The sequence below is a fragment of the Apteryx rowi genome, unplaced genomic scaffold, assembly GCF_003343035.1.
Source record: "Apteryx rowi isolate R43461 unplaced genomic scaffold, aptRow1 scaffold_49, whole genome shotgun sequence".
NCBI lineage: Eukaryota > Metazoa > Chordata > Aves > Apterygiformes > Apterygidae > Apteryx > Apteryx rowi.
Genome location: NW_020450749.1, coordinates 485,104 through 502,259, shown reverse-complemented (window position 1 = coordinate 502,259; position 17,156 = coordinate 485,104). Strand labels below are relative to the sequence as shown.

At 39.1% G+C, this 17,156-nt stretch overlaps 1 protein-coding gene across 1 annotated transcript in view; it reads left to right on the top strand.

Annotated features, from left to right (window-relative positions):
• Positions 1-17,156, top strand: part of ABCC8 (ATP binding cassette subfamily C member 8) — an 89,343-nt gene that overhangs the window by 42,097 nt on the left and 30,090 nt on the right. The window contains exons 11-18 of the mRNA XM_026078846.1: positions 3,728-3,768; positions 4,085-4,230; positions 7,194-7,299; positions 7,522-7,632; positions 9,446-9,521; positions 9,605-9,710; positions 14,526-14,561; positions 16,204-16,239. Coding sequence (XP_025934631.1) covers positions 3,728-3,768; positions 4,085-4,230; positions 7,194-7,299; positions 7,522-7,632; positions 9,446-9,521; positions 9,605-9,710; positions 14,526-14,561; positions 16,204-16,239 — 658 coding nt within the window. The remainder of the gene's footprint in view (positions 1-3,727; positions 3,769-4,084; positions 4,231-7,193; positions 7,300-7,521; positions 7,633-9,445; positions 9,522-9,604; positions 9,711-14,525; positions 14,562-16,203; positions 16,240-17,156) is intronic.

The window sequence follows — 17,156 nt, the reverse complement described above, 5'->3', positions numbered from 1 at the left end:
CTTCCATGAGACCGGAATTTCTCTCTGGTGGTCCTGGACTCTCTGTACTTGGAGGATAGTTTCCGTTTTAGCACAAAACAGAATTTAGCTGGAGTAGATGAGATGACCAGAAACTCTGATACAGACAGGGTGCAGGGCGACCAGAGATGGGATGACTAGTAGATGGAATAACCAGAGACTCCATCCTACACCCAGATCAACATAGGTGGGCTCCCTTTGTTTTCAGGGCTTCATATGGCCTTAAATCTATTTAGTCAGTGCCACAGGTTCAGCTAAAGGACTGAAGGAATGGTGGAGGATCCACACAGTATCACTCATAACATCTAAGAAAAGGTGTATTTATCCCCAAAGTACTGACTATTCTGTAACAGAATAGTGACATAATATATAACAAACTGTATTAGTTTTAAAAAATCTAAATATGTACTGATGCTCCTTGAAACATTCGGTGTTTGCATTTATATTCTTGTTTTATTATGTATGATACATACACATATGTAAGGCAGAGTAGATCCGTTTGTAAGCTGACGTAAATCAGTGCAGCTTTTTAATGTCCATGTTACCTATCATTTTATTTTATAAAGATTCGTTTAGTTTCAGCCTAGGAGTTCCTTACACGTTCATGTTCCTAACAGGAGCACTGATCCATATGAACTCATGCTTTAGCAGACTCTATAGGAAACATAAATATAGGAAAACTTGCTATTTTTCTCATTAAAAGTATAAATAGAATGATAGGTGTAATCAGCACAAAGCATGTTTGCTAAGACTACATCTTTTAGAGCTATTCTTTGTGCAGCATTTGCATCCACAAGTGAGGTAACAACACTCAGCATATTAGTTTCCTATAGCAGCAGTTTAAGATCATTTTAATAATACAGCGTTAATTATTAAGATTCATAACAATGATCCAAAACAATGCAAAATACGTCTTCAAACATTATTTAGATCAAGTAAGGCTTTTTTGATACTGTTTAGTAATATCTTGGCAATACAAGGAAATGAAAATTGATTTTTTGACATCTGGAGTATTGTGCATGCCTTTCAGGCAAGCAGCATTCATTCGAATGTCACTCTAGGTATACTCACACTGAGGAAACAAGTGGTGCTTTCCAGATCCCAGGTCCAGGTGTGGACCCCGCCTTTATCCTAACTGCATGTCAGGATGAGACCAAAGTGCACAGTAACTTTTCCTTCCATGCCTGTTTTCCTTAGTTTCAGGGGAAATCTGAGGGCTGTGGGGCACTCCCTGAGGGAATGGAGGTGCGAATCAGCAGCCCCTCCCAATCCCGGTAGCCACAGCAGCCCCTCCCAATCCCGGTAGCCACAGGACCAAAACTGTGAGGCACACCTGCCTCTCAATATGAATTTAGGTATCTTCACTTAAATGACCAAGAACATCTGTGTTTAATCTCTAAGGTATGTCATTATCAGACATACTGTATTCTGTGATACATGGGTACTGATATTTGCTGCACACGGCTCATCATGTATTGCCTCCTAAGGATATAGTGATAATGTGTTCCCTTTCTTTCTCTTTTTCTCTGTCTTAATTATTTGCATTATGCAGTAGATAGTGAATGTATTTTTTCTTTTTTTTTTAAGTAAGGAAAAAAAGGATGGGAATGACCAAGATTTTTATGTCCTATTGTTCAAGAGGGAAGGTGGGCATTTCCTATAGCAACAAGAAAACAGAAAAAAGATTTTTCTTGTTGTTTTTTTTTCTTGTTGTTTGGTTTAAAATGCAGTTTTGAATGGACTCTTAAATTCTTTTCCAAGTATACTTAGCTATTAACATGAATGAAGGAACATGGTTGGATCTACTTCTATTCAGGAGGAATAGGTTTGTGTAGGCTTACAGAAAATCTACAAGTTTCAGGGCAATGTTGGCTAGACTGCAAGAAAACTTCAAGACAGCATGGAAATTGTTTCTCTGTCTGCCCCCCCCCCCCAATGCCTGGCTACGTTTTGTACATGAATTGTTTGTAGGTACTGTAAGAACTACTATAAAAATTAGCTCTTCCTATCAGTATTATTTTGGTTGCGAAATAAAATTGAGTAAAGGTCAAAATGGAATGGTTGTCTTGTATGTGAAATTGTATCCTCAGGGAGTGATAGAGGAGTCAGGACTTTGGGATATAATCATAGCTATGGTTCTGATTTAAACACAGTCCTACAGGGACATCTGGTTATTGTAGCATTGTTAATCTCTATTCCTGTCCAGTCTAAAAGAGATCCCTATGCAGAAATTGTATTTGCTTGCTTCTCCCTAACCATCTGTTTAATAACCTCTAAAAGGTATAGACTTGCTGCAGTGAGGGAATCTAGGGCACCAAGACAAACACTGCCAGAGGTCAGGGAGGAAACAAATTCATTATTTGCATTTAGTAATTCCAGGCCCAGCTGAAATCAGAGCTCTACCACCTTTAGGGACTGTTGGAATCTATATCAAGATTCCCAAGGATATTCACAGTCAAAACAGCCAAACCTGACAAAGCAAGTGTAATTATGCCTATCTAAAGCAAGTAAGCCACCTGGTTCAACTTTCTGTAGCAATCTGTCTGTGGTAGCACAGGACCCTGTGCAAGTTCCCATCCAAAGTATGCCTGCAATTTTGGGGGTGCTTTTGTGCTAAATGTGGTTTGGCTGATATCTAGATAGTAGTTTAAACTAACTGCTTTAAAACTAGCTTAAATATGTCTACCTCACATCTATCTAGCTACTCCTAGCAAGATCAAATGACTTGCCTGTGGTCAAAGAATAGCTCAGGGACAGAGACTAACATTTGAGCCCCTGCAGCTTCAGCCTTAACACAAGAACATAGTTTCTTCCTTAGTGGAACTGAACTCCAGCTCTGTCTCTGTAATTGTGGATCCACTTTCTATTCTGGAATAAACAGTCTGTCCCTTTTCTCTTCTGCTGCGATATGACCATGCCTTTATGAAAAGCTCATTAGAAGAAACATTTACTATGAAACTAAGGGTAACAATAACCAGGAGCCTTGACCATAACTTTAAGACTTTACTGAGTGAAGAACATTTGTGACACCATGGTTACCTACTACACAAAAAACTACCAGAAAAAAGAGCAAATTGGGTAAATCCTCTACAGGAATAAAATGTTTAAGTCAATAATATGATGCTGCACTGCAGGGATGCCAAGCTTTTCCAACCCTTTGAGCTGCATCCCAAAACCTCAGAGAGCCACAAGGCCCTACGCTTCAGAAGAGGTGCCACAGAAGTAGATCACAAGCAATATATGTCAATGGGTCTCCCAAGAGATGGGGCAGAGCTAGGTGTGCAGCCAGCCTGCATGGCAGCCCCAGTGGTGTGACTTATGCAAACTCTGCTGGGTTCTCTTCTCTCGCTGTCAGGAATTCAAATCACCTTCCAGACCTTGTGCCAGCTTGGCCCTTCTGCCTGTTGTGGGACAGAGACCTGCAAGGGCCCCCACATCTGAGCTGCTCACGAGCTGAGAGCAGCTTAAAAAACTGTAGGTTGGTCATCTCTTCTAGGGTGCACTAATGGGTTCTGTGTGTTCTGGTAATGTGCAGAGAAGTAAACTGTAGGCATTTTAAAAAAAATGTACTGATATGTGTAGACAGTTTTTTCCTATTTTAAGTGTAAAAAATACCATTGCAAACTAGTGCTAGTAATATTTTAGCAACGTTTAGTTTTTGTCTGAATGGAAATTGTGTCTAAATGTTCCTACATGTTTTCCTTCACAGTCTTTATGAATGCAGCAATACCAATTGCAGCTGTACTTATAGTAAGTATGGACTTTTCTAAGGAGCGTTAATTACAACTGCATTTTCAAATATAAGTGATCTGGAAATGAGGAAGAGAAGAAAAGGATGCAACCCTGCTATATGATTACAGTCTCTCTGGGAGAGAACGGAAAATGCGTACTTGTCACATGTGACCAGAAGCAGACAGGAGTATACAGCACTCTCCAAACCATTAAGAGAATATAAATTATGATGCTGATATAAAGGATAGTAAATGAAATGTTTGTGAAATATGAAGTGTTAATGTGTTTCCTTCTTCAAGACTAAATACTGATGATAACATCTATATCTTTGTAGACATTTGTGGTCCATGCTCATCTGACAAGAAATGCTGACTTCTCCCCATCTGTGGCCTTTGCTTCCATCTCTCTCTTTCACATTCTTGTGTCTCCCTTGTTCCTGCTCTCCAGTGTGGTCAGATCTACAGTCAAAGCATTAGTAAGGTGAGAACTGTAAAATGAATCTTTCTTCCCACTTCTCCCACTTCTGAGAGTATGACTTCTGTTCAGTTTCCAATTGTAAGCTTAGAAATAAGGTGGTGGTTATTTATCAGATGTTTCCATATGTTACCTCCCGACTTTCTACCTTGCATATTTTCCTTGCTTGTAGTATGTAGGCCAAGTTCTTTGCTCATACATTTGTCACAACTACTACTTTGTGGTCTGCAGTTAACGCTTCTTTGTATAGAATGAGTTGAGCTGTGTTGGGTACTGCACACCACGTGAAAGCAAGAAAGGAGGTGAAGCTCACTGAAGGTTTAGTTTTTTAAATCACCCAGGTGTTCCTCTCCCACATCAAGCATGTAGAAGGGAACAAGATGATCACAGAAACACATGCATTTCAATGTGTATCACTTGGACTGTGCTCTCCCTCTTCCCACTTGGACTGTGCTCTCCCTCTTCCCCCCTGCCTGGGAGGTTGCTTGTTGTTGGAATATTAGACTTTAACAGAAAATTGTAGACATAAAGATCTTTATGTTAATGGTGGGAGTAAGTTAATGACTAAGAGTCAATTCTAGACTAGAAGAATTTTAACTTTTTAATGAACAGTTAGCCTGAGAGTTGAAAAACTGAAATAACGGTCAGCACTACTTTCTTTCTGTCTGTAAAAGTGCTTGTCTCACTGGGAGCTGTACTTCGTCAAGTATCAATAGATCTGTATAAAAAACTCTTAATACTTTTCATATTCAGTGTAACTCTCCTTACTGATAGGGGATGGAGAGAAGGTTTGGGCTTCTTTCTTTGTTAAAACCTCTTTGTGATCTTGAATGTAGCTCTCTAAAAGCTTGTCTAAACAATGGGGAAGAGTCAGCCCTAGCTTTATTGCCTCTGTGCTGCTTCGGAGATGGAAAGGAGACAATAGCAGGAAGCCAAGATTGCCCTCGGTGTTGCAGAATTACCTGACAGTGCAAAGTCATGGCTACGTCCTCTCTCTTAAGAAGTGTGAAATCTGAGTGTGTCAGCGGCTGGCAAGAATCGTTCTGCAGCCACTGTGGTAGTCCCTAGGGCCAAGGCAAATGGTCGTGCTAAGACTGCAGCCAGCAAAGTATCTGGGGACCCATTCTGGTACTGGTAATAGGCACTTATTTAGGCTTGCTTAAGGATTTATTTGTAAATGAGTTCTGTGCCGGTTAATGGCAGAGTGATGATTCTAATACAATTAGTAGCAACCAAATACTAATAGTTGCTGGCCGGGAGATGTTTGTGAATTATTCTGTAATTATCTTCTTGTTAGGAAGCTACTGCCCTGCCATTTGCAGTGCAGACGGGAATCCCCTGCTTCAAACTGTGTAATGAAGTTGGCATGTTCCCTGTCTTCCTAGCTATCTCTGTTGAAGCAATTCAGGTAGTGTTGCAGAGTGCATTGCTCTGTACTGCTGCTGATGCTACTCTAGATTCTGTCTTCTGAGTACCCCCCATGAAATACTTCAGAAGCATATCCCAGGTATTTTCAATCCATGTGCAAACTTTCCAAGTTCTGGGCCGAGGGGGTTTACTTCTGACTGAGGGAGGGAGGGAACCACTGAAGGTCTTTAAGAAGGTGAGAAATTCTGTTACTTCTTCGAAAAGTATTTTTGATACAAAAGTGTTTATGCTATTAAAAATAAAACTAAGCAGCCAATTGATGTATTTTGTAGGTGTGAGGTCTTCAAGGACAAAGGATATTGCGAGCGATTTTCCTTCAGCAGAAAGGTCAAATAGCAAGACTGGCATTATATATCTAACTGGGTTTAACATGAAACCACTTTTTCAGTCAGCTTTTCAAATAACAGCCATGCTTTAATCAATATGTCCATTCAGAGGGTTAAAAATAAGATCCCAGTGGAGATATTGGAATTCCAGCAATTACAGTTTCAACCTGTGAAACTGCTGTGTCAGCTAGTGCTCTGCAGTAGACATACTTTTAATCTGTGAAATTATAGAACATGTGGCAGCCTGAAGTATGAGTTGCTGCCTCTAGCAAAAGATTTTTTCACAATTGTAAGTCACTGTTTTTTCTCAGTACTTGCCACAGGAGAAACAATAGCAGAATTAGATGGAGTATTGGGCAGAGTGCTTGCAGATAAAAAGCTTGACATTTAGAGTACAGCCACCTTGATGAGCAGAGAGCACAACTCAAACTATCAGTTGGCTTGATAAAGACATGGTTTTAAATGGGTATGCATGATGCGAGAGCATGTTTACTGTCTTCTCTTCCTTCCCCTCTAGACACTGACGCGGATACATACGGAACTTTCCTATCTGCTCTCTATGTGTTCAGAACAGTTATTCAAGTGTCAGCATGGTTTGCCTATAGAAAATGTAGGTGCAACTGCATGCCAATTCTGTAGGCAGTGGCTAAACCACCATCTGGTTTATTTAAAGACATTAAAAATGTTCTATTAAGCATCTGCTTCACTGAACTAAAAAGATCATTTCTAGCACTGTTTTCTAGAGCTTTGTGCAATCTAGATATAGATAGTTCTATTTCATCAAACTCATAGTTCTTGTAAGACTGTTCAGTAGAACTGACTGTGCAGGACTTCAGTAACATAAATGACGTTAATTCTTCTACTGGGGCATTTGGCTTCCTAAAAAAGCTACAATTAGAATTAGTCTCTATCACATTGAATGGTTGAAAAAATCTTCCGTGTAATTTCTCTGATGGTATCAGAAAAGGAAAGATTTAAGCGTCTGCACGACCTATTAAAAAAATCATAGCTCTTAATAGAAAACAGAGTGCATTTTGTCAACTTCCTTGCTGTAACATCTCACAGCAGGTTTTTATAGGCCTATAACAAAAACAAACAAACCACACAGCAGACAACAGTTGAAGGAGTGCTGGAGGCGATACTCTATAATAAACACCGCAGTGAACAAAATTTTTGCATTCCAGATTGAGCTGTAATTCCTTTTTTTCCTTTCAGTGTGCAGAAACTGAGTGAATTCTTGTCAAGTGAAGAAATTGGAGAAGAGCATGATAAATGTTCAGAGCTAAGAAGTGCAGATAATCACAGCAAATACCAGGCAGTGGTGAGTGATAATGTTTAATCGTGGTTGAAGTGTCCAGAGTGATTTGCTCTGAGAGTAAATTTTTTACTTTTCTACTTCCTACTAGTTATTTCTTGCAATTGCAAAAGCTCACGTCAAAACCTTGTACTTGACATGCACAATAACATGGTTGCTTGTGTTGAAGATACTTTGCTAGTATTGCCACCAATTATTGTATATTTCTGTCTTCCTGATTTTACATAGCCACTCAAAGTTGTTAACCGCAAGAGGCCTGCCAGGGAGGACTGGAACAATTACAGCTCTCACATGAGAAGACCCATTAACATCACAGAAGCGGATGATTTTTGTGTAAAGGTGATATTAAGGTCACTCTAATAACACTGTTACTATAGTTGACTAATAATCACTTTTATATTCTGATGGCAGAGTTTCACATTCAAGAACCAACATTTGATTTGAAGCTGTCAGACACTTCTGTTTATATCAAAGATTAACCTCCACTTTTCTTTCCTATTGCCTTCCACTTTAAGAATTGACTACTGACTTTTATATTATGGTTAGCTGTGTATATCCTTTCTAGAACTCACACAGCAATTTTCCATTTGAAGTGTTTAAGTCATTAGTCCTGTTTTCATGACAAGAATCTTCAGCTTCTCCAAAGAAAGAATTAGAATTGCCCATGGCACTTTGATGTTCTTGATTTGCTATAGAAACAGTCATAAGTAATACAGATCCCAATGGTTGTTATAGTGATGAGGCTATTTATTTAGCATGTCTGCTATTACATTTGCATTTCTGGCATAAGAGAATGAATAATTCAGTTTAATGAGACTAAGTAGGACAACTGGTTAGTGCATTCAGGGTGTTTTAGAGGCTCTCTTCTCACATCCTGCCTTGGTGCAGGATCCTTCTTGAATAGACTATAGGAAAATAAGAGGAAAATTTGAAGGAGGGTTTGAGGGGGATTTTTTGGAACAAAAGGCATCCTGGAGTGACAAGAAAGGATTTTGTCACAAAGGGGAGGCCAGAGCAGTAAGCTCTGTAAGGGCAGTATTTTTAGGATCCAAATCCAAGGAGAGGATCAGCTATAATCTCTGGCTCCATCTGCTGACACCATCCTCAGAGGCAGCTAACCAGCCCCTGGGTCAGGGAACTTCTGTAGTTACTAAGTACTGTCTGTTTGCTGCCTGTTTCCCATGAAGGGCACTTTTTGAGAGAGGATTCTTTGGCTGTCTTTGTTAGTCTAGAGGGAAGAATGGCATATTTGCTTTCACTCATTTTTTCAGATTGTTTCCCAGGGTAAAGGTATCATTTTTTTTTTCCCATGGAATTTAGCTCCAGGATAGAATAAATGTGTCCCATTTGACTACTTTCTCAGATCAAAAAATGTTGTACCTTACGTTGCTGAAAGCCTTTGTGGACTTCAGTTGTTCTCAGAGAGTGAGTGAGAGAGAGGAGAACAGGGCCCAGTATATACACAGAGCTGTGAAATAGCCTTCTATTTCCTGTTCTTCAGAGCATCCAGTGGCCCAGTATCCACAGCTCTTCCATTTGAAGTCCTGAATAGGCTTTTTGTTTCCTGATTTTTGTTTGCAGGGTTTTGGGGTTGGGTTTGGTTTGGTTTTATAAAAAGATTGGGTCTTTCTAGGCAATACCTATGTTATCTATAACTCAGAATCATATCAGAAGTGTTAAGGAAAATATTATAATAGGAGCAACATCTAATTTCTGTGAAAAATTCTGCAGATGTGCTTGTAACTTGGCCTGTGTAATTGCTGTATATGCTGCAATGTGTCAGGAGGTGACATTCGCTGCAATGCAGAGAGCAAACCAAGACCCTGTCTAACATTTAATCGTGTTGGAATCATTTCACTTATTTCATGAACCCACTTTACAAATAACAAACCAAACCAAACCCTAAACAGCAACAGCAAATTTTTCACAGGAGTTTTCCACAATTTTCTAATTGTTTTGCTTGCTTGAGTTAAGAGATTCTTGCACATTAGAAGATAGACTTTTAAAAAATAAATCATTTGAAGATCTGTTCCCTGCCTTGGGCAAAGGGTCAGTGTAATGAAAACAATGAAAAGTGACTCTGGTACGCTGAAAAAAGAAGTCAGCCCTATAACCTGTTTTCTGTTTCTCATTTGTCTCTATCTTGGCATAGATCACAAATGGATTTTTCACTTGGACGCCTGAGGGTCCTCCAGCATTGTCCAACATTGATATCCGAATCCCTCAAGGTACAAAATCACGTCATATATACAGAATAAGATGGTGAGCATTTGGTCAATCAGAAGCTTATATATGCTTCCCTCTCTAACAGGTCAACTAACAATGATTGTAGGACAGGTCGGCTGTGGTAAGTCATCTCTCTTGCTAGCCACACTTGGTGAGATGCAGAAGATCTCTGGCAACATATTCTGGAGCAGGTAGTGCTATTTAAAAGTTCAATCTCAAGTTGAGTAGTAATACAGGAAAAAGGCCAGAATCTACCCTGGGAACCTTCTGTTGTTCTTCTGGAGTCATGGGTTTTGTAGGCATACAGTCAAGAGGAAAAGCCTTGCCCTAAAGGTAGGGGGGCATGTCAGAAAGACTCCCCAGCCAGGGTCAAATGAGCTATCTATTCAATGAACAGGAGTAGGTAACCATATGTGGGCATTCTGCACTCCGGCAACATAACCTGAGGGAAATCATAACTATTTTAGGAGCAGAATTAATTAGCTGAAGTGTTGTGCTCCTACAGAATGGCATTTCCAATTTCAGGCCTGCGCCTGTGCCTTTGAATGGCACTCATAAAGAGGTGTAGTGGCTTACTAGGAGCTAGGCAAGGTCCCTGGATATGCTTTTAGACTTGTGCTCCATCCCAGCACTGGTCTATTGCATGAGAGATTGAGGAGATTTTTTTATAAGTGGCAGTGAGCTCAGGTTACCCCCCTAGTGCACCCTGCCTGATTTTTGTAAAGAGAGGAGATAATCATGTCCGTCCTTCCTTTCTCAAGGGGGCACAGACAGCTGTGCTTTGACAGCCAGATATAGACTATACTTCTGTCTAACTTTTGTACTGGCCGTGAAGGGAGAAAAAAATGCTACTGAACTCCAACAGCTGAATTGTCAGGGCTTGGTCTTTTAACCCTCAAGCTAAACGACAGGTGCTATAAAGTTTTGCAACTCCTGTATATGATTTCCAGTAAATTATTGTCCTCTCTGGTCATTGATCAATGTGTGCGAACATTTTTGGCTTGTTCATTTTACAGGACTAGACTACTTAGCCATACTGTCTACACTTTGCCTTTTGAGATGCAATTATTTATAGGTAAAGCTTGACAAACTGGAGAAGAATCTAGAGAAACAAGTAATTTTTTTTTTCCAACTGAGTCGAACAGCGCAGCCATAAGTCAAATCCATGCACTCTGTTGGATGGGTGGTCTTTGCTACCCTGTGGGGTCTGCACTGATTTTGTGAAACAATTCTCACAAATTCCACGAGGCTTTGTAAAGGTGGTATTTACATTCTGCCTTCATGCTTAAGCCAGTCACATTTGCTCAGAATTGTACATGCTTTTATAGTAAAAATATAAGGGAGGAAGGTTGGCTTCTTTATCCCCATTTTATAGATGGGGAAAATGAAACATAGGAAGGTGACCTTTGGCTTGTGAGGGAGATAGGAGTGTCTTTGAAGGGCTGGATAGGAGCCAGATTTCCAGACTGGTGATCTATCTGTTAAAGCATGCTGCTCCAAAGAGAAAATCAGAGTATGGCTAGGAACCATACAGCATCCCTGCAGCCTAATTAGGTGAACTAATTTCATTTCAGCAAGGCTGCAGTTTTTTAATAGATGACATAACATCATCAAGAAGTGTAATTTGAATGTTGGATGCTAAACTAAAGCAGATGACATGATGGTTCTGATCAGACTGTGTTTTTAAATAGCACTTGTTTAGAAGTATGTGCTTCACAACAGTGTAAAGGGTCACAACTGGTTTTAGTGTCTTCGGTATCACAAGTTCAAATTCAGTTGTTATCACATTTGCTTTGCTATCTAGCAGATATGTATAAAGGGACTTGGAAGTGAAACAATCTTAGCACTGTAACAGCTGGCTGCACTGGAACAGATGATTTTTTGACTCAATTGTCAGAGCCACTATGAATGCTGCCATGTGCAGTGGTCTCCTGAGAATGATGGATCCAGTATGTGCAGGCTGCACATCTGTGTTGTAAAGCTACTGGATGAAGTTCCAGTAATTCCGTGAGACAATACTAATGCCTGGCCAGGTACATTCAGCATTATCCCATGTTCAAGGAAAGCAGTCTTACCAAATAATCACCATAGCACCTAGCTTTACCTCAGGCAATAAAATGTGTCACCAAAATCTGTGAGATCATTTATTACAGTTCTTTTTTTGGAATGAGACAAATTCTTGACTTTGGTCATTCATGTTACAGAATAGTCCTGAATTATTTCATTCCAAGTTTCCTTCCCCTTCCTCTCCTCCAAGGTCATAGCTATGAAGATGAAGGATATATCCTGCTGACATGTCACTCAATGCTCAGGAAATCTGGATTCTATTCCTGGCCCTTCCCTTGGTCTAATGGGTTACCTTCCACAAGTCATTTCCCTTCTCCGTGCCTCCATTCTCTATCAAAAAAACAGGTTTAACTGTATAGCATCTTTATTTACCTCCTATAAAAAGTTTGATTCAAGATGTTAAAAATAAATATTGCTTGTTACTGGACTAGGAATCAGCTAGTAAGAAGTGAGCACTGGCTTATTTGTGCCTTGCTTTTGTTATTTGTATTGCAGCGTGTGTCTGGAAAATCCAGCTCAGATTATTGCCCCTTCTCCGAAGCAGGCTGAGAGCATCCTTGGCATAAATATTTTATAAAGTAATTAGAGATTAATAAAAGTAGAGAATTATTTACATTCTGAATAGATGGTGAATAATATTGATTTGACTGGTTGGTTATTGAGTAAATAATTATACTGTATGCCATGCTGATCTCTTCTGGGTAATATCTTACTTTGAATAGTCCCAGTTCAAGTCCAGGGGACAGTTTGTAGTATAAGATACTAGTCTTTTTGGACTAAATAGTATCAGAAACTGTACCTCAATGAGAGAAATTTTGCTCAAACAATGCTTGTTCATTTCTAAAAAAGGTATATGTTCCCATGTGAATCCATAGCCCTTACAGTGTGAAGGAAGTGGTAGATTCAGTAAAGTTGTTAACGACAGATTTTATTCCTGCTGTACTCACTGCAGAGTTGACTGTTTCATCAAGTGGCAATATTTTAAAAGTGTTTTTGATGCCTACACAGTACTTAATTTTTTATAAACTGTGTTTATGAGAGTTTTCAAAAACATCCAGGCACTTAATTTCATTTTATTTAAATAGGAAATAGAGATCTGAAAACTCTTGAAAATCTCAGTATGCACATATTTGCATCTTTAGACATCCATATGCCTTGAAAAATTAACTCTAGACCTCATTGTCAAATATACATTGTTTTGCCATTTCAACATCAGTAGAAGATAAATGTTTTTTTTTAATTGCCAAGAATACACAGGAAAAAGGGGAAAGGAGGGATAAAGCAAAGTCAAAATGGGGAAGGAGGGAGTTGAAAAGGCTGAGCTAAAAGTCCAAACGGAGAATTAATTTTTCTAACTACAGAACAGAAACACAGATCAGGGAACTGAGCTAGTTACACTTGCATACCAAAATCGTGGCACCTGTGTCTATATAGCAAAAGGACGTGGTTAATAAAGTCAGGTCATCGCTGTGCACTGCTGCACCTCGTACTACTCTCTGAGAATCACTCTTGCCTTGTGAGCATGGTGCTTTGCCCCAGCTGTGGAGCAGAAACAGGAGCTAAGCTGCACAGCTGCAGAAAGCACATGGTGCCAGCCGCCAGCGAGCCTGCCCGGGCTGTGTTGCTTCTTGAGCTACACTGGTGGATTATATAAGCTGCACAGTCTTCTGCCCGCCTCACGGTTTGGTGTAGGAGAAGGGAGCAGTGGAGGGGCAGTCACTGCCATGCACAACTGCTGTGTGTCGCACATTAACTAGTGCCTTCCCCCTGAAAATGCGTCCCTGGCCACCTTTAGGGTGGTCTGTGCAGCAGGAACTGGTGTTTGTTGTTCATGGTCCTTGTGCAGTGTGCGCAAAGGCTGGAAAAGATATTCCCTGTTTTGGTCCCTTGATTGTTTCTATAAAGAACGTATTGCTATTTAATGATATGCAACAGGTTCCTGGGGCTTTGGACAAGATGTTTTGGACACTGAGTTCACACGGTCACTAACACTAATGGAGTGTGAGGTAACTGTGTGGAAGAGAGTTGTTCAGTACTCTAACCTTAGGAAAAAAGATACTAGCATGCCAGCTGACCCTGAAAAATTTTACAGTAGATTGAATTTAGATATAGTCATTGCTTACTATGTATGAACTTTCTGGAAGTGTCTCAAACTAGCCTTTTAAACTGCAGGTATAGTTTTCCTTTCTGGATGTTTACAAGCAAGTAGTGTTAGCACAAAGCTAGTAAGGTGGTTTCCTTTGAAACATGAAAAACTGTGTTTCTGCTTGATTTTTTTTTTATATATATGCTGTTTAATTTTTTTATTCTTTTCAGTGAAGCTGAAGTTAGCATCAGTAGAAAGGAGGGTCAGTTATCCTGTCAAAACAGCTCTGTGGACATCTTGTTACACATTTAAAAACAGCCAAAATAGAAACTGTCCCTACTTCAGACCTGCCCACACTTACTTATACAGACACATCCCCCTAAGGATAGTGCTGATACAGAATACAGCATGTGGCCCATCATCCAAAGGTGGGATTTTGGTTTTGAACTAACCTGCCATATGCCACAAAGTTGCAGTTATTGCCATGGAAAAATAGTGTCATGAGTTATCAGTGTGTTTTTCCTGAAAATGTCGTCTGTCTGTCTGTCTTTGTTTCAAATGGAACTGAATTCTTTCTCAATTCCGTTAGCACCTCCAGAACAGGATGGAGGTGATTTTATTTGCTGAGTCAAATAAAATGTTTGTGAAGAAAAACCTGTCACTTTTTTTTTTTTTTTAACTGTTAAAATCAAGTCCGTTTCTATAGAAGGAACAGATGCTGCACTGCAGCTCGGTATAAATACTGTTTGCAGTCTGTGTGCTAAGTGGAATTTAATGTTTTTTCTTTCTGGGGGCAGATTGCTTGTGCTTACTTAAATAAACAATCTTTGTCTGCTTTCTATCTGTGATGCAGCAATCCTTCTGACAGCGAGACGGGGGAAGATGTCAGGTATGGTATAGTATTGGATGTGACTCTTGGTCCTCCTACTAAATTGATCACAATAGAAGGAGGCAAAGATTTCTAAAATCTGTGACTAAGGTTTTCAAAGAGTCAGAATTTTGCAAGTGAAACTTGCATTGTCTTAAGTAAAGTGTACAATTTGCAAAACTACCTATGTGGCTTAGGAAAAATAAGAGCTGGACTTATTTTCTGAAAACATTACTGTTTGGTGCTTTTGAAAATCATATCCTAGCTTTTCTGTATGCCTTTGAAAATCCCTCTCTCAATGTCTGGATCAGATTACTCCCTAATTCCACCCTTTAAGAACTAGTATCAAGTATTGCTTTAAAAGTTTTATTTGTTAAAGCAAATACTCCCCTTTATCCTACTCTTCATTTTTTATATCCTGTCATAAGTTTATTTGCCCACCTAGCATTCTTCAGGCACATGGAAAAAGAGAGGTGTGGTGAATAGCAGATTAGTCCCTCCGTCAGCTTGGCATCCTTGCATGGAAATTATTTTTACCTGATTAATAGAGAGCATAGTTGAGCTTGGATTTCTGGAATACTTACCAAATCAATTGAGAGCAAAGCTTTTTGACGCGGCAGGGGATGCAGACCTCCGGAGTGGTAAACCTTGCAAAAAGTGATAGTCCTATCTCTGCTAAAGTCAGTGAGAGCTTTGAAATCAGTTACTGTCATATGATGTTCTTTTTCCTGACTCACCCTCAACTGTGTGTCTTCTACTCACCAGAATTTTTTTCTTGGTTCTGTGAAGCACCAACTGTTCCACTGCTGTTTCTCCATGTATATCTGCCTCTTTTCTCCTGCTTGTTTCTCAGCTTTGTTACCTGCTTATCAGATTGAATTCTGCAAAACTTGTGTTCCTATCCATGTATATCAGGGAGTTTCAAGTGTCTAAGGACTGAAGTCTCATGTCAAAGGATACTTGGAAATCTCACAGTTCTTCCTGTATAAGAGACCCTGCAATTTCTGGTCTAAATAAAAATGAAATAGTTTCAGTGAGTTTGAACCCATTAAGACACAAAAAAAATACCAGAATTAAACATTCATATTTTTGAAAACCGTTACAGGGATAGACAGTAACAAACAAGATGATAACATATGGAGCAGTACAGTAAACATATTAAAAACAGGAAAGAATATCAAGACTATATGACATAGTTATGCATTAAAAGTCTCATCTTTTTATTAAAGTTAGTTCAATTATTGTATGTTACTTATGTTATCATAGACTCTGGGAATCCTAGTCATGGAGATTAAATGCTGTAGGAATACATGCAGTGGTTTTGTTGCACTAGCATCCTACAGAATATTTTGGGGGCTCTCGGAGCAAAGAGTATTTAAGCCAAAATCTTGTGACGTCCTGAGCATTTGCTTAGAGGTGTTGAATACTTTTATCTCCTATAAGGTTATTTAGCTCTTCTCAAAATGGGGCCTTTAATCATATTGTTTTTAGGTCAATATCACCTAGTACAGAATTATGGTCTACTTAAGAGAATTTTATTTCTTTTATGCAATCCTACTGTTATATTTTTAATTATAGCGTAGTGTTAGAACTTTAAGGCATTTTTCATTGTCTAAAATCATTTGAATTTTAAAAAATAATAATTTATGTTTGGTTTCTGCAGCCCAGAGAAAGAATCTTCTGTTGACATGGAATTCAGGTACAACACTTCAAAAACTAATTGGAATATTCTTCAGAAGTGTCTCATCTTAATTGTTCTTCCTTGGAAATTGAATGCATGCAGCAGACAGCTGCTGCAAGATTTAGAAGCAAAAACAAGTTTAAAAAAAAACAAACACCAAGCAGGTGACTCTAGCAGTGTATGGCAATAGCAAAAATGCAGAAACATTCTCAGGAGTATCGAAATCGGAATGTTTTATTACCTACTGTCAGGCTGAAAATAATGGAAGCGTATTTTATTGTATATAAAGATGCAGTAATGATATAGTAAGGACAGGACAGTGCACATTTCTTGCATATGTCTGGAGAGCACTTCATTGTGACTTGTTGATTAACACTGGAAATTCATGAATTGTACAAAATAATCAAGTTAAAACTGTAGTCAGGAATCCAAGACATACAAGAAAGGGTTTGCCATGTATTATTTCCTATATCATTACAATCATAATTCCATTGTGTTTTAAGTGTGTCTATTTTCTTTTTAAAATTACCAACAATTTCAGACTTGTTGATAGGTTTATTAAGGCACCTAGATTCATATGTAAATGTCTACGGAGTAGTCTTATTTTCAGGGATCTTTAACATGCACACTGGCCCTACTGGACTTTCAAAACTTAAATCTGAATATAGAATTAGATTAATTCACTTTAAGCAAGCAATCTTGACAGTGTTGTCTCTGCTTCTAAATTAATGAACTGGGTTGGTCCCGTATTAATCAAAGTGCATATCCTGCAGTGTGCTCAGGGAAGGCTTTCTCCATTTATTATAAGGTTGGATTTTGCTGTCTGCCTCCTTGTGATAATTAAGAGACTATGGTCAGTCTATCATGTTTTAGCATGGGGGAAAAAGTACACTCCATTGATGAACGTGCATGTTTGTTTATGCAGTCCAGGGGTA